This window comes from Colletotrichum destructivum, chromosome 6, assembly GCF_034447905.1.
Source record: "Colletotrichum destructivum chromosome 6, complete sequence".
NCBI classification, from domain to species: domain Eukaryota; kingdom Fungi; phylum Ascomycota; class Sordariomycetes; order Glomerellales; family Glomerellaceae; genus Colletotrichum; species Colletotrichum destructivum.
The window spans coordinates 2,929,313-2,949,496 of NC_085901.1; the positions used below are offsets into that span (position 1 = coordinate 2,929,313).

A 20,184-nucleotide genomic window follows, 5' to 3' on the forward strand; every position below is an offset into this window, starting at 1 on the left:
TGAATGCAGCATGAGATGGGTAAAGCATCTTCGAGTTACAGGCGCGCTTGTGGATACGAGTGTGCTTTGGTGCCGGGAAATGGGATTGTATGACATGACGTGAGTGTTGTTTACAGGCACCAGATACTTTTCAATCAAACGATGCAGATAGCTGCTGCTTGGATGCGGTCCTCGGGTCAAGCAAGGTACCGAACCGATACTGTGTCACAACATATCGAAAACCTGCTACATCGTTTCCCGTTTCCAGATGTGATCCACGGCGTGACTTTGCCTCTGTCCCCAGAAAGGGTGGGCGGGGAACTCTTTCCAGATGCTGATAAGCGCACGTCTTTGTTGGTCTCTGGCAGCTAATTAGCGGACAGTGGACAGCGGAGAATAGTCGATACGAAGCACTGCAAGTTATTAAGAAATCGGACCAACGTGGGTTATGGTATATTGCATTATTATCAGGTAACGCTGCATCGAAACGAAAATATGATGCAAAGTTGAAAACACCGGGGGTATTCGGAAAGATAGCCATCCTTCACATGGCACATGAATAAAGACAATCATCTCGAGGTACAGATCCCCAACTTCAAACGCATCACTATAGGTTCATGTCCATCTTCTCGCCCATAGGTGACCTGGGTTTTGCGTTCTCCTCGCCGAGTCGGTCCCTCTCTTCTAAACCTGACGTCGAGGGCAACGCGGATGCATCTCTGTGTGTTTTCGCCGACGTTGGTACGATGACATTGAGAACGCAGTCGTCGAGATGCTCGTAGAACTCTTGAGCCGTCCCAAAGTAGCCTTGGCAGATGGAGCACTTGGCCCCGTCGCTGTGGATGTTGCCAGATCCGCCGATGATGAGCTTCCGGCTGTTGGGTGGCGTCTGTTCCACGTTGTGAACCGACGTAAGGTGGCGTTTGAAGACGTCTGCTCGATTGAATGCCTTCTCATATGCAGTTCCCACCCCTGGGCAAAAGGGACAAACCATTGTTCCCTTATAATGTGTCAAGGCGTGCCTGTTCTTGTCGTACTTCCGCGCGAACCCCTTGGTGTGGTACTCGCACGTTTCTATGGGACACTTCTCTGGCCGTTCTTCTTGATGTGTGAGCATGTGTGCCGCTAGGTCCTTGAATACCCGACCGCAGTCTGGGTGAGGGCAACGCGTGCGGTTATCTAGTGTTTTGTTCGACGGGCTGTTCATCTGGGACAAACTCATCGGCTCCGCGGGAGCGATCGTCAAGGGAATTTTTGGCGGCGCTGCTGCAAGAATTGTTGATCCAAAAGTGGGAGAACGGACCGCCGCCAATGGTGGCGGCGGAGGCGGGGGCGGGGGCGGCGCCTGAGTTAAGTATTCCGGTGGCGGTTTGTAGTCAACGTCTTCCCCTCCACTTGAATCGTCTTGATCCTGGATGTCGACAGATTGCCGCACCTCTTTCATCCAGTCCTTCAGGATAGTCATGGGTGGCCAGTCACCGCTGGCCTTTCCACCCCTATGTGGGTTGAAGTGTGCCCTCCGGAGATGTGCCGCCGCATTGTAATACGCTCCGTACCGTTTCTGCGTCACGCATGCTTTGCATTTCGATAACGAAATGACGGGTTGTGGAAGGGTCGGGCTATGGCTGTCTGGCTCGGTGCACACCCAGCGCCTGACTAGGGAGGCATGTTTGGCGTCGGTATGCCTTCGTAGCTCGTGCTCGCCCCTGAATCCTTCTGGATACTCGTTACATTTGATGCAGTAGACCCGACGTAATGGCGGCCGCTGGTACGTAGGCCGCCCTCTACTGCCTGTCAGCGGGGATTCCAGGGGCCGCATTGGTCCTCGAGGGAACGTTGGGCTCTCCCCAACCGTGTGCCTGCGACCTAAAGAGTCTAACCCCTGGGGAGATGTGAGGAATTCGGGGCCTCCCGACGTCCCAAAAGGATCTCGTTCCGACAGAGGGGCCGGGTGCGGGATCCAAGGATCGCCCAAAGCCCGGGGATCATACATGGCATGCCTTGGTTCTCCGCCAAGTTTGACAATGGACGGTAGACCGACTATACCTGTCTGCAGAGGAATCCTCTGTCTCAGAAAGCCGTTGAACGTGACTGTGCCTTCCATTTCACCATCTCCAAGGTGCATCAGGAAATCCTTCGAGGACGCAAAACCATGCTGGATCCAAACATCCCTTCGTACAATCGCATTCAAGGATTCCATTGCAGTCCTGCCCCGTTCATCTAGGTCGAATGGTTGCTCGTCGAGCAGCATTGGCCCAGAAGTAGCGAAGATCGTCACCAAGAGCTTGTAGACGCTGTGCATGGCGTGTACGCTGCTTGTTCCGCTCCAGGTCGGTGGTGTCTGAGATGATTGGCGTCTGTGTAGGCACGACGTCATGTCCACCATGATTGTGCGGACAATGCTGAAAATGCACAACGCGATGAACACAGCGAGCCAGCTTTTCGGGTCCTGTGGTCCCTTTCTGACAGTTGCGCTCTCGAATGCCTGGAGAAATTGTGCCATACAGCTGTAGACCAGCCGACGATGCGCTTCTTGGTCTATCTCGTCGGTGAAGGGGGACCGGTGCGGCGGGCCGCCGTCCAGATAGATTGAGGGTTCCGGTTGTTCGAGATCCCAAAATATGACCTCCCGCAGGAGAACTTTCGCTCGATACAGCACTGGGTATGCCGTCTCTTCCATCTCTCGTGTTGGTGTAATCAAGCCACTCGTCTTTAAAAGATGGAGAAAGTTGTATGCAGTTGCCCCTCCGTTCCAACTCGCTGTGAGTATACTCAGAATCGGTGGTGGTCGCTCGATCGCTTCCCTAGAGTAGTTTGGAAGTATGGGGTTAGCCAGTGGCAGGTTCATCAGCCCTTCTGTCCACCAAAAGCCGTCATCAAAGTCAAGGTTCGACTTGACAGCATGGAGGATGTCCGGTGATATGCGGCAGTGGTTTTCCAGATGCTCGTTCATGCTTCTCCGCTGAGTGAGCGGTGATGTGATCGGAGTCTGGGTCTGTATGGGAGACACTGGCGCTATTGCACCTGTCAGCCTAGGCATGCGTTTCTCTGAGAGCATGAGAAAAACTCACTCGGAAGCATGACGTCGGATAAAACATCGAGAGGGCCGCGATGACAACCGATTGCTTTCCAAAAATCACTGCCTGGACTAAGGGGGCGGTCTGCACAGTAGTGACACAGCTCGTTAGAGTCGCACTGCCATCGATGGTTAGTTGCTTGACGACGATCACTGCTAGAGATCGTTGATCTTACTGGCTGCCTTGTTGCAATGCAGCGCAAACAAGGCCCCGAGTCCTGAAGCAACCTCAGCTCGCCAATGGACTGGAGTCGAGACTGGCCAACTCTACTACGCTTAAGAGGGGGGAGCAAAGGATCGACCTCGGAATCGACAGAGCCTCGCCCAGGGCCAGAATGTTCCGATGCCATGGTGTAGGACTGTAAAGTATCACGGCGGTCCCTGGACTGACTTGCTGTCACTAACGGAGCCAGTTGTGCACCGATGGACGGTTTCGGGAGCTGAAGCGCTCGGGGCTGCTTTCCAACATCGGAAACCCACGGTCGGGCTGTCGTGTGGTCTGGAAAGGGGAGCGGAGGGGTATTGCCAACAGACAAGCCCGAGTCACGATGGGCGTGAACAGTGTGCTCGCGTGAATGGCTGTCTCGGTCGTCCTTGTTGTAGAAGCCGTAGATGTAATGTATGCAACGCTCGTCCCAGCATTTGAATGACGATGTGGACCGAGATGACGGTGACAGGCTTTCTCTCATTTTCCATCCGCGTACAACGGGATCGTAGCTAGTAAGATTTCGATCCAACCAGGCTGCGTATCCTGCCGGTGCTTCGTCGTACAGCGACCGCTTAAGGGCATCTACCATTCTGGGGTCTGATAAGTCAAAACCTGGATACGAAATTAGGCATTTTTCAGGAGGCTTCGTGCTTCAAACGACAAGTTTGGTGTCGTAAAAGCAACTCACCTTGCTCTAGGAACGCAGTCTCGATGCACTCGCACCGGTATTGCAATGACCTGGCCTCCTCAAGCTCGGAGATGATAGGGGCATTGGAAGAAAGACCTAGAGAAGAAGGCAAAATGGTCAGAACCAGGCAGTGGCGAGCGTCAAAACCAAACAGGTGGGTGGGCTTACGATGCACTTCGGAGTAGGCCTGCAAACCTCGCAGTTTATGGCGGAGCATGTTGAGCTCCAGCTTGACATTGGGTCCATACTTTGTAGGTAGCAAGGCGGCCAGCCGGGCCTGGATATCGGCCTGCTGGTCGAGAAGTTGGCGGATGGCGCTGTCGAGGCCCGGATTGGGGAGGTTGTGAGGGTCGGCCGCCATTCCTCCCGGGCCTCGAGGGCGTCCTCCTCCAGCCGACGACGATGACGACGACGACACTTTGAGAGTTGGTCGAATCCGTAGGTAGACAGCACGTATAGGAAGCGGGACAGATCGACATGAATGGTGTTTCCTACTCTTGGAAGAATCACTTGTCTACACCTCGCTTCGTCTTGTATGCATCAGAAGGAAGCTAGTGGCGGCGGCGGTACCATGTTGCTTCTCAGAAGGCCTCTGGGTGCACACGTACTGCAGATGCCATTAGTTGCTGGAACGGGGTTGTTGCTGTTTTTGTTTTTGCTTTTGCTGGTAGTGCCGTGGTCGTTGTGGAAAGTCGGACTGGGCTGTACACCAAACGACCGGGCTCATCGCTTTCCTAACGTCAGATGCGTATCTGGATTTTGATATCCCCTTGTTTGTTTTCTGGCTGGATTATGCAGGTCCTCCTCTGTTTGGCGAGTTAGAGGAAGATTTGCGCTTCGGTTTGGTTTTTTTTGCCGCCTTTTGCCTCTTCCACACAAGGAGTGTCTCGTCAGGATCGAATGAGACTGGTACAGATTGCGTGTTGGGCCGGACCTGCTCCGTCGAAGTTTCTGTTCCAGTTCCAAATCTAGTATGTCGGTCTTGTTTTCCGAATCGAGCTTGGGCTTGAGCCTTTCTGCCAGGCACGTTGCTATCCCGTCTCTTTTTTTGATTTTGTTTCTTAGAACCGGGGCCAGAGGCACGCGGCCGAAGAAGAGGCAAAATCAGATAACCACTAGAAGGCAAATTATGACATAGGACGAAGGTAAGTGGGTGGTGATGATAGTTGAGGATTTTGTTTCTTTTCTCCTCCTTCTTTTTCTTATCGTTCTTCTTTTTCGGTAATATTGGAAAGGATAGCGAGTGAAAGCACCGTCCCTCGAACGCACTGCTGGTCCCCTCCCTGATCGGGGTGGAAGCTCTTCTTATTACCTTAATACCAAGCCAGGGTTGATTTGGGGAAGTGGGGCGTGTGGCCAACGACGTCGATTAGATACGGTGCTCGATGGAGAGCCAAGAGATACACTACTGAGAGAGAGCCCGCAACGGCGACAAGGTCAAGGTGGAGTGTGGTGACGAGGGGGGATGAGGCAAAGAGGATCCGGTACCTACCTTCTATGTACATACAACTGGGAGGTGGGAGAGGGGGACGAACTGGGTTTTAAACTTGTAGCTAGCTGTAAGGGGAGGGGTGTGTTGATTTGGAGAATGGGGACCTGACGAGAAAGACTGGATGGATTTCACAGACGAAAGACGTGCGAACGAGGTTGGAGTGTAATTGTAAGATGGGAGGAGGTGTGAGGTGAGTGAGAGTTGGGGACGGCTGACGGACTGATGGCACTCACATAGCGGCGACAGGTCCGGCCGGGATCTGGAAAGGTTGCACTTGCCCGCGCAAGCATTGGATGGATTAGGTCCTCAGAAGTATCCGCTGCCCGCAGGCAAGGCATAGCAAGGCAAGGCAAGGCAAGGCAGGTACGGAGATGGATTACCAACAAGTGAGGAAAGGAGCAAGGTACATAATACGGGTACATTAGACTCCTCATCCGCCCCTCGTCCTGATCCCCTCCCTTCTCCTGGCTAGTCTCCACCTGTATTCTCCCAAGTCCTTTCTATTTTCTAATGTACCTATCTGTACTTATCTAGATATTCATGATGCCCGTCACCCAGATCATGAGGTGGGTGCTCCAAGCCTCCTCTCGTAGTCGATTTGCGTGAACAGACTACCTATCCTAGGTAGTCGCATTATTCCATCTGCCAGTCATCTCCATGGAAACTTCGGGCACACCCCGGGTCTGGCTCCGCTGAGAGGTTGAATTTTTGTTACATTCGGCCGCCAACCCACCCGCCTCTTGTCACTTTCATACAGGTTTTTGCCGTCTACACGGTGCATAGGTGGTGCTAACTGAGCCACAGATAGCAGGTTGCCTTACGTAGTTCACAAGCTGTCGTCTATCTCACCAACACCTGATGTGTCTCACAGCATTGCTTTCTCTCCCAATATTTACTTGTCCCCTTCGGCTTTCGAGCACTACTGTGTGTCGCGAGATTGTTGATTCGCCAAGAGAGAACCCTAACCTTGTCTGGGGGTCTAGCGACACATCGGTATCGTGGGCTTCGTAACTTCCTAATATTGCCCTCCCTCGCCCTTCGTTCTGTTGCCTGCCGCAGGCGTCATTTTCGGGTTCCTGTTCCTTTCATATTCACACGGAACCAGGAACTAACACGGCAGTCCCAAGTCTGCTTATCGAATGGTAAAGTGCGAATAACTAAAAAGGCCTCACCTCTCTCAAACATGGTCGGCGCCCTGTGGGAGAGCTCGGCCGTCATCCGACCGATATATTCAAGGGTCCTGAAGTATCCTCGCCGCGCCCGCGCATCCGATCCGCGGCGGAACAGCCAGACTGACGCTCGTCGTCCGCCATCTCCCGACTAGCTCGTCAACCGTTCTTTCCTTCACTCATTGACCTGCGAAACTCGAGCCTGGAGCTTGTTCGCTTGTGAAGCGTTTCGACGACTCCGCGATGGCCGTTTCCAAGTCTCGCAGGCAGTGCGACGACACGGAGACAACGTGACAGAAGTTGGCCTAGCACGCCTTGCGCTTCTTATCAGCTCCCCGTCGGCCCTACCTCGCCCGTCTTGATACCGTTACGCCCGCCTTGGGACCGGACCACCCTCTAATTCGCACGGGTCTTGGATGTATCCTGTAGGTATTCCACGCCCCCGGTCCATCCCAGCGACTCCCCTACTTGGTTACATTAGCCACTTGCTTGGCCGGTTGGCTCCCAAGCGCGACGGAGGAGGCTGTATCTACGCTGCATGCCGATGCCGTGACTGCAGTGAGGTATTCAGCTCCTCCATGATGAGTGTTTCGGCACGAAGAATCGGCCCACTGCAGACTGTGGGTGCAGAACGGGTAACAAAGAGGATCTATGGCAGTTGGGTCCTGAGGAAGGGGGGTTAGAAACGCTCTATCGGCCACGACTGGCCTGGCTCCAGCCCCTTCAGCACGCATCTTGTGGTTCCTCAGCTATCGCCCTCATCACGCGTAGGCAGGGCTTCCTTGCAGGGCCTCGTCTTCTACAGGCACCGCTTTATTTCCCGTCTTCGAGGTGGAGGCACCGCGAAAGAAGCGTTTACGATGCTCTACAACGTATACTCTATACGAATACATACTACAAGTACATCGTACTTACATGTCGGAGGATGGACGAGTGAAAGTCGTGGAGAAACAAACAAGGGAACGTTTAACGTCGATGTGGGGTCGCTTGCGCCTCTCCGACCGCCGACCGCTGGCCGCCCCCCCAAGTCAAACAAAAGCTAAAAGGAACAAGACATGAGACGAGACCAAACGGACGCTTGCTTGGCCTCGCAATCTGCCCGTTAGCACCCGTCCTGTCTGTGTTACTCTGTGTTACCTCCGGCCTTGCCTCGAGAGAGACTGTCTGCTCCTCGCTCGGCTCTTGACGTCTATCAGCTGCATTGGCAACATAATGGAATCCACCGCCCCTTCGACTGGCCATTTTTTCTCATCGTGTGTTGGCGCTTGGGAAGCACAGTTCAAGCACGGACGACTGGACTTGGCCGTGCTCTATTGTCACGCTGCGTGGGCTTGATGTGTCCAGCTCGCAACGCCGGTTCTCTTCCAGGTCTGGGGCGGTTTTCGAAGCATCACGCAAGGGCAGGGGAATCCTTCCGTGGGCGAAAGATTGCGACATTTCCGCCTTGCTCGCCTGCCCACGGCCCTACGCAACCACACACCTGACTACTGGCTTCCCCCCTTCTCGACTTTCATCTTGTTTTATTGCCCTTTCCCCTTGGGAAATTCCCACCACGGACGCGCCAACCCCATGACCGATATACCCACACCCACACGGACCAAGACTCCACGTGGGCTACAGAGTCCGTGGTACGATGCTGGGGCCAGTCCCGGCAGAAACAAGCATGTGCCGAGTCGCCATTACAACCTGCAGATGGCTGGGAGCAACAGCTACAGCTTGCAGCTCCCAAGTCGGGAACAAGCTCCCGTTAAAGCGGCGTGATGCCTGCGTTGAACGTCGCATGGCGAATGGGGTCGCTGGGGCCAGACAAGGCATGCAGTTGCGAAAGTTCGAGCCATCCCCCATGATTAAGGCGATGCCCTCCTCATGCCCTTCCGATCACCCCTTTCGCGGTTCACAAACCCACGGCCTCGAACGATGGGGGGACGTAAATAACCTACTTACTAACCGAGACACGAAAAAGAGCACATGACCGACGGTATTTGGACATTTCTTTCTGCCTCTCTATTTATCTGTCTCTCGTCCCCGACACTGTCTTGGCCACACGTTCTGAATTCCCCACATACAGGACAACCACCAGTTCGCATCTGTTGTCTCGAGCCATCCAGCACCATCGAGGTACCAAAAGAACATTAAAAAAACTTTCGTCCGAAGGGCCACTCTACAGGACAAGTGATCCGATGCTACGGGTTAAGTCGACCGCAGCTGCGTTTGGGGAAAGGAGGGCTTTCATAGGGTCCACAAAACATCAGGAAGACCCCATCGATGGCGAAAGCAACGAGAGTTCGACAACAATCAAACGCCCGCGACATGAATTAGTTGCACTGCCATGGATACACCCTGACGACCTGGTATGCGTGCTCATGAGTGTTACAGCACCGACAGGTCGACTATGACGGCGTCGCACGTAAGCCCGATCGCCATGTGACATCAGCAATGTTCTGCCAAATAGTCAGAAGCTTCTCGAGGTAAGGATGTCATCGTGGAGGTTGAAGAATGAGAACAGGGGGTGGGCAGAAATTCACATAGCCATCCATCCTTTCTGCACCAAACGTTGGCGTTTCTACAGTGTGTTTTTTGCCTGGCTGACATCCACCCACCCACTCACACACACACACCCTCGAATCGACACCCGCACCGACCAGTGTAGCCCTCAGACCTTTTGCTGCCCTCCCCATCCGGTTCGGTTAGGTGAGGGTTCATCCTCGTTGCAGGCCCATTCGTCCTGGTCCCGGTTCCCAGCATCCCGATCCTTGGATCTGGTATCGAACAAGACACCATCTTCTCGGTCAATCGGCCTTGTTACTCGTGAGCAGATTGTACTTCACAGGTCGGATGCCAAGTCGAACGCCGAGCAAGTCTCATCCGACTAACCTCGTACAGCCTCCATGAGACCAGCCAGCTGATTTCGTACGGCGCATCGGGGTCCCGTCACCGGCGACCCCCGCCTGGAGCAGCATGGTTGGTTCAGTAACTCATGCATCCGAAACGAAAACCCTCTGCAACGTGCTGATGAATGGGATGGAACAACTGGAATCGTTGCTCTGTTCCTAGGCTTCCTGGTTTGTTGAGTCCCTCGTCTATGTGGACCGCCTGCTTTCACTCTAGTTAACACGTGGGCAGTCGGCTGCCTCGCTCAACCCAGGGTTTTAAAAGTCTCAATTCCATCAAGGCTCCGTATTGCCGCCGGCGCTGCTCTGCTCTGGTTGAGGAGTCACCCGAATGCCATTGCTGCGATGGTCTATCCAAAGGGGACATACCCTTGATGTTGCTTCAACTAGGTCAAGCAGGGTGCACCGCCAACGGTGCAGCTGAATAAAAGTGTGGGGGGTTTTGTGAGGTTTTGAACCTCAGCATGCTCAGCTCCCCCGTACTCCAATGTACCTCTGTCCCGGCAGCACAAAGATAACCAAAGGGCAGAAAAGAGCATGGCTGAACCAGACGACTACCCCTCATCCCTCCCCCTCCTGACCGAATGCCGTTGGGGTGATGGGTCAGTGCAGAGGCTGAAAACGGTCGACATGAGAGGGAAAACGAAGTGAGGATGGACAAGTAATGGCTGCTGTAACTGCAAGACGGGCGATACTTTCTCATATCCTAACACATGATAAGAGGTTACGAATGCACACATGTATATTCACAACGCTAACGCCAAACTGTCTTCTCTTTTTGCGCACATCTCCTACCACTGCCTTTGCTAATAGCTTGACTCGCGGGTGTATTGGCTGATGGAGCAAACAAACAAACACTTGACAAAAGACGCACAAGGTCCACAGGATCACAGCGCAGCGCCCCCAACTCGAAGGGGGGGAGGAGAGCCGAAACCACGACCGTGTGCCGCGCCATGGGCCTTGGCTCACCTCACCTCAACTTATCTTGGCAGGCAGGCTGAAAAAGGGGATCGATTCTTGGCTAAGAGGGTGGAGCTACTGTTAGACGAATCAGCACCTGATCCTCATTCGGGTCAAATCTGTAGTCTTGGAACCCATCCCAAAACCCCTCCTCACCTGTTCGGTACTACGCCCTACAAGTACGCAACAGGTATAAGCCACCATAGTTTCTCGTGAACTTCCTTCGCGTAAAGCATGTTAGATTGAGCGCAAAGCATCGCCTTGTCAGTTGGGTCTGTCGGCCATGAGCATCCCCACTTCTCGGTGACGGTTTTCGATTTCTCCCTCATCACAGTAATTATAATGTTAATATTGCATGCAATGAAACCCCATCTAAGGAACCCGCCCGAAACGCCCCGGAGCTCTTTCCTGGCCTTCGTCGAGCTCATGTTGAATGACGCCGGCCCGTGTCGATATTATGCTTCGCTCCCGCCGATCCATTTCTGTTTCGCAGTTGAAGTTTATATACAGAAACCCTTGCCAAACTTCTGCGGCGTGTTTTTTTGTCTTAGCTTGTCTTTTATCATGTTGTTTGTGTGCTTTCAGCTGGGTACTGTCGTCAAGACCTGCGTCGATGGCAGAAACCTGATGAGTCTGGTCACATTACCTCCTCGTCGCGTTATTCCATTTGTTCCCATCGTCTCTCGCGCAGGGGCATCTCTTTGCCGGCCGCCGCCCGGTCGCCTTCCTTCTCCTCTTTCCATGCCCAGTACTCAGACAGACGCGTCTCCGCATACGAGGCATAGTCAAAGTCAATCTCCGAGATGACGGCTTGGATCAGCGCCCAGATGCCCCAGTAGAAACCCGGCACGCCACGGAACAGGTCAACCTCGTCGTTGAGTTTCCGGGTCTCCGCCTCAATATCAACTCCCGGATTACCTTGGGAACACCTGAAGTATGAGCGGACGTATTCCTCAATGAACTCTCGGCGTTGGGACTTGGTGGGCAACACGTTGTAGTCGCAGTCGAAACCACCCCACTCAGCAAAGTGATTGGCGATGTCGAATGCTGCCGGTGAGGGCGTAGCGTACTCATAGTCGATGAACGTCACTGTGGCTTCCTTCTTACTGCCCTTCGCAGGCAGGCTGCTCGGCAGCACAATCACGTTTCCGCTCAAGAGGTCGCAGTGGGCAAAGACGAGCTGTTGAGGGAGGGAGGGAGCAATCCATCAGCATCCAGTGTTATCTTAACAGGTTTCAGGCAAGTGTCACTTACACCATCGGCACCAAGGCCGGGTCGTTGACTGAACTCCTTCACGATATACTCCAGCTCCCTCTGGAGTTTCTCTTGTCTCTCCCTTTGGACTTGAGTGTTGATAGGCAGCGCCAGTATCCACTTCTGCATTACGGTCCACAGGTTCGGCACTGGCTTGCCAGGTGCAGCGTTCTCGATGATGGCATCTGGGTCTTGGTGACCGTTGGCACCGTTCTCGTCGACATGGCTGTTCGCTGACGTCGGGTGCGTAATGCAGGGCACGGTCGCATGCCACTGGGCCAATCTACTAGCGACAGCCCTGTAGATAGCGGGCTTCCTCAGATCCTCGGGGGATGTTACGCTGCCCTTAATGAAGCGATAGATCATGCCATTCTGGAAGCGGGCAAGAAGCTCGGGAGCCAGTCCGTACTTCATGAGAAGCTCGTGGTTCTGGGCCTCGCGCTCGCGGTCGATGAGGACAGCGGTTCCATTGCCGTATGCTCGAAGGAGGATAGCCTCCCTATCTATATCCTCCTTGGACCAGCCCTTCCGCTTGTTGATCGCCTTTAGCAAGGTATTGGTGATGCCGTCGGTGAAGCGAATAAATTCGATGTTGGAGTCGTCGGAAGCCCAGTCTGGTCGAACAGTCAGGATTAGACGAGTCGCTGATTGCTGGGAATCTTCGCTGTCGTAGGAAAGGGGAAGTATTCGGACGTGGGGCAACGCCAACCCGTTAAGGTGGCCGTTGTTTGCACCTTGGGTCATGATTTGACCGAAGGGGACTGAGCAGGGGAAGGGCACGTGCTGCTATGTCGAGAGGGCAGGGACAATACCGAGAGGCCAATTGTAAGATGGAAATTGCCCCGGTGAATGTTGAGAACGACGGCGACGGGGTTCTTTAGTCGAATATGTCGTGCGACTCTGGGTTGTCGTGGAAAGGGGTTAAACGCGGGTTGGGAATGTTAAGGGGTAGAAGATGAAGGGAGAGCGAGAGCGGCAGATGGTATTCGAGGGAGGGGTGGGCGGTGACGAGGTCGTGCGACGCAAAAGGCCAGGGTGCTTGGTGGGAGAGAAAGAATGAAAGAGAGGAAGCAGTGATGGCGGGAGGGTGTGGGTGGGTGGGGATTGAACGGTTGATATTCGAAAAGTGTCGCGGAAGTAGAGAGTCGTCGGGTATGTTTCTATTTATTTGTTCTTCTCCTTCTTCTTTCCCTCAGTGCCGCCGTTATCATCCCTCTGTCATGCTTCTGACCGACCCCAGTCGCTTTGGCTTTTTGTTTACGAGAGAGGGGCACGAGACCTTTTCCTTCGCTCGTGCGGAGCCGAAAATTGTAATAAAAAGGTGTCGTCGGCTAGGCACAGTATGGTATGGTGGTCGCTAAAGCGAGATCGTCGCTGAGGAGAGATTGCGTCGTGGCTATTCTTCTTTTGTCGTCGGTCAACAAATCGGGGCAAGAAAAGGCAGGAAGGGGGTCAGAGAGTCAGAGCGAGAAGGAAACAGAGAGCATGTGAAGGTGCAGAGCAAGCCACCAACCACCATTCTGCTGATTGCCTAGGTAGGTACGGATCCACTGACGGGTTTGCCGCAGTAAGGGTCGTGGTCGAGCGGGGGCGAGATTGGGGGTCTCTGTGACACTTCCCAACACATTTACTCTGTACCTACTCTGTATGCTGTAACTCTACAGCAGGTAGGTAAAGTTTAGGGAGTTGATACTTCGAGATAGAAGCAGCCAGCAAGTTCACTGTGGGCAGTAAGCGTGGCACGCCTCTGCCTGCCTCGATAGCCTTCCACCGTCATTGTTGCCTCTCATCCGCCAATAAAACCGCATCCCCTTCGCTCCCCGTCGTCACCTATAAAGAGGAGTCACTTGGATACCACCTCTCAGGGCCTTGCAGCTGCCGGCGCATGCCGTCTGACAAGCCACAAACGGCCTGGCCTGGATGGCCCCAATTCCCATCTGATCTCCTCCGGTCACTGAGCCTTTCCTTCCATGCCCACCCAGCAAAACACGCGCCTTATTCGAAGCTTCTACGCTGGAGTTTCGTCGTCGTCGTCAGGGCTGGCCAGTGTGGTTTTGGTACTGTGGTGCTCCCTCCCCTTCTTCTCTATTGTCTGCCGAGACGTTCCCCTCTTCCCTTCCCGAGGAAAGATCGATACGAAAAAACAGGAACAAATTGCTTTCAATTTTCGCTGCGAACGCGAACGACTTACTCAGTACGCCAACGCTATCCAGCGCAGCGCTGAAATGGAAGGTTTAGCCTTGAATATGCATGCCTAGGTAGGAGTGCGCACTCAGCGCGTCTCTCGGATCGTTTCCGTGAGACCCGCCCATTTGTTGCATCTCCACGTCGTAAATATCGGCCACCTCGATAAATCGATAAAAGTTGGGGATTGGGAGGTTCTCACCGACTTGTCGTGTCTCTCATTCCATGCAGTCTAATCAAAGCCCAGCCCCAGCCTCTAGGTGAAGTCGAATGCTATGTCTTACCAGTACCTCTAACACACAAGGATTCTTTACCTACTGCCTAGGTAGGTAGCGGGTTTCCCCCAACTCCAAAGGCATGTGACTGCATGCCTAAGTCCCGCAATACCGCAGTGGGAGAGCCTGTACGCCACAGACACCTAGACACTTCGTACTGTACGTATGTAGATTTGGTCTGAGAGCCTCAAACCTCCACTGCTGCTAGCTGTGCTCGGACCACGTTGTGCTCCACCGCCTTGACAGCCCTCCGCTAGACCTTAGGTGGCTTTACGCCCATTGGCCACGCTCCTCCTCGTCTCAAATGCCATTCTCAGATCCATTACCCTCCTGCTTGACTAACCAGGCAGACCACTACCGTCCTACTCCGCACCTCCTCAGACATCACACTAAGTCAAGTCGGCAGCCTATTTCATCCCATTGACCGAGCAGAGAACCCGATATCCGCCTTTTCCACACCACGCCCAACTTCAACATCGGAGAACGTTGAGCGCCGGCCTGTCTACCTGGCCCAGCGCCGCTTCTCACTCTACTTATTGCTCCCTTGCCTTTGACACAGCCAGGACCTAGCCATGACCGTTGGGGAATGGCAATGTTAGCAGAATAACATTAACAGACCGGATCCGTTCACGCCCATACATGCATGTGCGCCCTTACGTTTGTGACCATCTCTTATCGCTCCCGAGATGGCGCCGCCCGTGCTCCCGAGCCCGTCCAACTTCCTGGCCGTGGCACTGGTCATCAACAGATCCCGTGATGGCCCTAACTTCGTCTTTCACTACCCGCCACATGTCTTACCGCCCAACGCCCAGTCGAAAAATCACGAGCCATCCGACGGGTCAGCCGAATATGACGACATCTTGCTGGAGCGTCTGAACCAACCTGGATCGCTGGATGCCGATAACAACGGTGATGACCTCCAGCAATGGACGGTCGGAGACGACCACCTGGTCACGGAGGATGGCACGCAAATTGTGCCTTGGGAACATGTGGCAGGCTTTCCTACAAAGGACCTCGCCAGCATTCTGACGCCGGGAAGGGCCTATCACAAGAAGCTCTTCCAGCTATCTCTGGATCCATTGTACTGTGTATCTTATCCTATACACGTCCCCGAGAGCGGGACGTGGAAGAAGAAGAAAAAGAAGAAGAAGGGCAAAACGGAAAGAGCCAAATCCGTCCGCACAGAAGAGTCGGCCGTGTTGGTCGATTTTGATCCAAACGAGGACAATGAAAATACGCCTAATGGCGCTGATGCGTCGCAAATCGATTCGAAAGAGGAAGAAACCACTCAACAAGACGAGGCTGACGATAAGCGTGCCTCCATGACGATGTTCAACCTGGTCTTCATCATGAACCCGAAGAAGCACGAGGCCAAGGAACTTATTGCTACCCTGTATCTGAACATCATCAAGAAGGTCAACAAGGCCTACAAATACTGCCAGCAGCACAGCGAGTTTGTATGGAAGGAGTCGAAGCGCATATCGGCCTTGAAAGACAAGGGCCGAGAGGACAGTAAGTCGGACTTCGGATCGCTTTTTGCTGTACTGACATGAAGGTAGAACGCAAGATGAGCTCACTATGGAACGAGATTTTAGCCACGTCCTCTCTCGCAGCTTCGGTTCAGGACATCTATGAGGCCGTCTCTCAAAACAAGATTGCTGCTCTGCAGCTTGACACGGCTGCTGGGCCCATAACCCCGTCCGTTCAGATCCCCGTGCCGTTTTACATCACGGACCTGCATAACTACGGGCAGACGGAGCAGAGGGGTCTGTGGCTGACGACGGCCAACTCTTTCATTGGTGAAGACACCATCGACGAGCCTGGGTTTCTCGATCGCAATTTTGCGTTGTTGTTGATGGGCGACGAGAAGAAGATCATCGCCGAGCTGCAGGCCGATCCGGATCCTAGCACCGTCGCCATGGTTGAGTTTGCCCGGCTATCAAAGCCAACGCAGTCGTACGCGCCACTCTGTCTTCTTCTTCTATCTGGGGTATTCGCTAATTGGGTTAGATTCTGTCAAGTCGGTCAGAGCAACGTCTTGACGCTAAGCCAGGTCCGCAAATACGCCCAGCACTTCATATTCTGGCGCCGTGCCATTGCCATACCTCCTCTTCACGCACGCGACGTTTACATCATGTCGCCAAACTGCGACACGCGGAACCTGCCCAAGGCAAGCCTCGAGTGGCAAAAGACATTTCCCTTGGCGCCACCGCTCACCAACTTCCTCGCCGAGCTATCATACGCCCCGCGACCGTACAAGCACTTCTGCCCAAGCAAGGCCCACCGTCCGACGTACCTCGCCATGCTTGCCTGGCTCATGCGCGGCGCCTGGGTAACGCAACTGTGCACATTTGCCTACGTGGTTGTCTGGCCCGAAATCATCTACGAAGTCGAGCACAAGATCGAAAGCGACGAGTTACGCAAGGCTGATGACACGTCGTCCCTCGGCACCAGCAACAACACCCTGGGCAGTATGGGTACTGAACCAGTTGGCGAACACTCCGAGGCTGATGATGGCAATGGCGGCGGCATGGGCGCGAGCAGCAGCAGCGCTGGCAATGGCGGCATAGCCGCGCATGTGCCGACGCAGATCGAACAGGCAGCAGAGAAGGCGCGCCTCGAGCGCATCGCGGAGAAGACACAGCGCGAGGCGGCCGAGAAGGCGACGGCGCATGCGCGCAAGGTGCCGCCTGCCGCGACGGATCACCCGTCAACCAACAACGCACCACACCTGGCGCGCATATCGCCGTGCATCATTGTGGACGCCAAGAAGGCAACCGGAAAAGAGTCGCTTTACCTTGCGGCCATCGGTACGCGGCTTGGTAAAGACCCCAAGGTCGCCAAGGCATGGCAGACCTTTTGGAAGTACTTCAACGGGCAGACGGCACTCGAGAGAATAGCATTGCAGGAGGAAATGAAGCGCAAGGACGCGTGGAATCTGCTGACGGCGATGAGTGAGCATCTTATCTGCGTAAGACACTGGTAGGTATGTCGCTTGGTGTTGTCTCCCGTGGGGAAGAGGCCACAGTCGTGCTTCTCAAAGGGCAACGATTGAAAAACATGTCTGGGACACAACTTCCTGTGTCGTGCTCCGCGGGGTCATGGTAATCGCTGTCGTAGAATACCGCTCCGAGGAGAAATGAAATTTCAACGTTTAATCCATCACCAAGATATAGGACCACTGTCATCTTGATATGGAATAGCCCAAGGAGATATGGGGCACTTCGGAGAAAAGGTGGGGGGGCATCATTGTATGTGCGTGAAAGGGGAGGGGGGCAACCACAGCGCTATGTTTTGCTGAGGCGAAACGGATTCACGAAAGGGGATGGATGATCAGTGGGATGCAGGGTAAGTACGGGTATATAAGAACCAACTTGATCTGAACAGAATATGATTTGGACGCACGAAGGCGCAGGAGAGCATTAAGATAGATAGAAGCCAAAGATGGAAAGCAATTCCATAAAACGGATAAACAAACTGCAATAGGGACCACCTGTCCAGCGGAGATAATAACCTGCGACATCGCTCTCGATACATAAGGTGAAAGGCGAAAGAAGATGAAGAAAAAGCCAGTGTAAATGCCTATCCGATCCCACCAGAGGTATCACGTCTGCCGATAGATGAATGCTCGATAAGGAAACCCAGAAGAAACCAGAATTGAGACCCAAGCAAGAACCCCATGAAAATCAAAACACAAATCATTTCCTTTCCTCCACGATATGCTTCGCTGCCCAGTTGCAAGCCTCCAGCCGCCAGGTAGGTGTCCCCCACAACGCCGTTCCCAACCGAAATCCTCGAACCCCCTCAACGACCAGATGGATGCAAGAAAAGGAAGAAGGCCTGCGCTGATGCAAAGAAACGGGTAGGTGATTATGGGGGAGTAGGATATGAATGGCTGCCCCTCCCTGCTGAGACATGGCCGCGGTGGTGCTAGCATCACTTCCATAATGGAGGAAAGCTGCCATGGACGACACAGTCCTATTGTGTCAGATCCATGCCGAACTCGTCCTCTTCCTTGAAGTTGAGTGATGCTGGGCCGCTGTCATCGTCATCAGGGTCGTTCCAGAACTCGTTGCCGGCTCCGAGGTCATTGGTCAGACCCGTACCATTGCGGTTGTTGTTGTCACCCGGGCTGACAGAGACAGCCTCGGCCGAGCTGCCTGAACCGTTGAGGGGTTCGCCGCGGAAGTCAGTGTGATGGGGTACTCTGAGGCCGGACCCGCTCGTGCGCGTGTAGCCCATTGTGTCGTTCTTGGAGATGGCTTCCATCAGCTCGGTTTGCATGCGCTTCTCATCCTCGGTCAGCTCGAATGGAAAATGGCCGCCGAGTTCCGCAATGGCGTTCATCAGCTCTTCCTGCTGCTGAAGCTTCAAGTGAAGCATCCACATCAGGTCTCTTGTCCAGCTGACAGCGCCGTTGAGAATATCTCCCTTATTAGGTCCCTTGTCCTTGTCCTCGATAGGGAGGCCGGTCGTGATGTTGCCTGTTGCGCCAGCTGCGCGGCGCGCGCCTGGACCGGCGAGACCGGAGGTGGCTTGGGAAGGGTTCGAAATGCCGGACAGCGTAGGCGACAGAGGGGTACCGTTCTGGATCATCTTACGGATCTTCTCATCCTCCAAGCGATGCGCAGGCACCAGTCGGCTAAGGTCCTGGATTCTCTCATTGATGTTGTCTCGTCGACGTCGCTCGACTAGGTTGTGGGACTCTCTGCGCCGCTTTCGCTTCATCTCCTGGGACGAAACTGCGCCGCCAGGCTGGACACCAAGCTTTGCAGGCATCGAAGTGCCACCCTTCATCATAACTTCGTTGAGCTGAGCAAGCCCGGGCTGGATAGGCGACGAGAAACCGGAGCCATACGACGCTGCCATGCTGCCCGCAGGGGTCTGTATCCATTGGCCTCCAGAGGGTGACTTCTCGTGGATACCTTGGGTCCGGATAGACTGAGCGCCGAAGCCGGAAGACTCCTGTGTCGCCATGGGCACGGAGTGCATTGCCGACTTGGGAGTCATGGGGCTGCGGGTATTGGTTGAGGAGCTCTTCCGTTGCATCGCCTGAGCCATCCTAGCTCGGTTTTTAGCGTTGAGGTAGTTGGCGTCAGCAGCATCACCAGTCAGCTCCGAACCAGCCAAAGGTGAGCCGGAATAGGATATGGGAGATTGAAGCGAGGTGCCGAGCGCCTGGCGGTGGTGCATCTGCCCGAACTGCGAGTTGTTGAAACTGTGAACGAATGGGCTCTGGATTGGATCGCCGTCCGGAGTGTTAGAATAGCCATTGATGTGGTTTTGGTCCAGGCCGTGGTGAGAACCGTAAATGGTCTGGTTAAAGCCCATGCCCATGTCCGACATCCCGCCGGCAAAGTCTTGGCCATGACCATGCATGCCGGGCTGGGCCTCAGTCGGGCTTCCCAGACCATCGAGGAGCTCGTCGTCGCCGAAGAGGGCGGAACCACTGGAGAAGCCGTTTGGGTTGTTCGCAGAGTTTGAGTTCGAGTTGTAGTTGTTTGAGTAGGATGATCCATAGTTTCCGCCCATGGCCAGGTCATTGGGATCGATGCTCCCGCCGCCACCGTGGGCGCCGTTAAACTGGCCGAAACCGTGTTGTGCCATTGTGTGTACTACTCGTACAGAGTTGGGTAAGGGATGCGGTAGAGGTAGGATGTGGTTCCGCGATTCTCGAGAGCCTTCGCAGACCTGGTATTTGTTGCTCACACCGCTTCTTTCGGGTGAGATTTCGACCCCAAGACGAAGCTGCGACGATTGAGAAGTATTCGGACAAGGACGACCTCGAGGGTGTAGTTCTGGGGAGTTGCGAGTTAGCGATGCGACCTACATGGTAGCAATGTTGCGCAGATCAGAGTTGCGCCGTAACGTGCAGCGCGCGCGACGATTCCCTTTCGTCGCACACACGAACTGGTGGTTGGTCTTGCGGATCTTCTCCACACTGTTACAGACAGCTCCGAGCGCCACCGAGGCAAGAGAGCGAAAATGCAGACAAGGGAACGAGGCCG

The 20,184-nt window shown here is 54.3% G+C and overlaps 5 protein-coding genes across 5 annotated transcripts; 2 read left to right on the forward strand and 3 right to left on the reverse strand.

Annotated features, from left to right (window-relative positions):
• Nucleotides 1-586: 586 nt before the first annotated feature.
• Nucleotides 587-5,696, reverse strand: CDEST_10086 (Putative Zinc finger C2H2-type; the record flags this gene model as incomplete). Its single annotated transcript, XM_062926244.1, has 4 exons — nt 4,120-5,696; nt 3,952-4,047; nt 3,051-3,875; nt 587-3,003 (listed from the first exon to the last, which is right to left on the reverse strand). Exons 1-4 carry the CDS (start codon nt 4,310-4,312, stop codon nt 587-589), a joined length of 3,531 nt encoding a protein of 1,176 aa, XP_062782295.1. The 5' UTR covers nt 4,313-5,696.
• Nucleotides 5,697-9,086: 3,390 nt separating this feature from the next.
• Nucleotides 9,087-9,666, forward strand: CDEST_10087 (uncharacterized protein; the record flags this gene model as incomplete). Its single annotated transcript, XM_062926245.1, has 2 exons — nt 9,087-9,431; nt 9,511-9,666. 2 exons carry the CDS (start codon nt 9,087-9,089, stop codon nt 9,664-9,666), a joined length of 501 nt encoding a protein of 166 aa, XP_062782296.1.
• A 1,110-nt stretch (nt 9,667-10,776) lies between these two features.
• On the reverse strand, nt 10,777-12,895 carry CDEST_10088 (Putative protein kinase-like domain superfamily). The gene is made up of 2 exons (XM_062926246.1): nt 11,718-12,895; nt 10,777-11,643 (listed from the first exon to the last, which is right to left on the reverse strand). Exons 1-2 carry the CDS (start codon nt 12,459-12,461, stop codon nt 11,122-11,124), a joined length of 1,266 nt encoding a protein of 421 aa, XP_062782297.1. The 5' UTR covers nt 12,462-12,895; the 3' UTR covers nt 10,777-11,121.
• A 1,616-nt stretch (nt 12,896-14,511) lies between these two features.
• On the forward strand, nt 14,512-17,410 carry CDEST_10089 (Putative nitrogen permease regulator 3). The gene is made up of 3 exons (XM_062926247.1): nt 14,512-15,688; nt 15,736-16,132; nt 16,187-17,410. The coding sequence occupies exons 1-3, from the start codon at nt 14,863-14,865 to the stop codon at nt 17,160-17,162; spliced, it is 2,199 nt and encodes a 732-aa protein (XP_062782298.1). The 5' UTR covers nt 14,512-14,862; the 3' UTR covers nt 17,163-17,410.
• Nucleotides 17,411-17,596: 186 nt separating this feature from the next.
• On the reverse strand, nt 17,597-19,974 carry CDEST_10090 (Putative myc-type, basic helix-loop-helix (bHLH) domain-containing protein). Its single transcript, XM_062926248.1, has one exon. It carries the CDS (start codon nt 19,781-19,783, stop codon nt 18,155-18,157), a length of 1,629 nt encoding a protein of 542 aa, XP_062782299.1. The 5' UTR covers nt 19,784-19,974; the 3' UTR covers nt 17,597-18,154.
• Between the last annotated feature and the right edge of the window lie 210 nt (nt 19,975-20,184).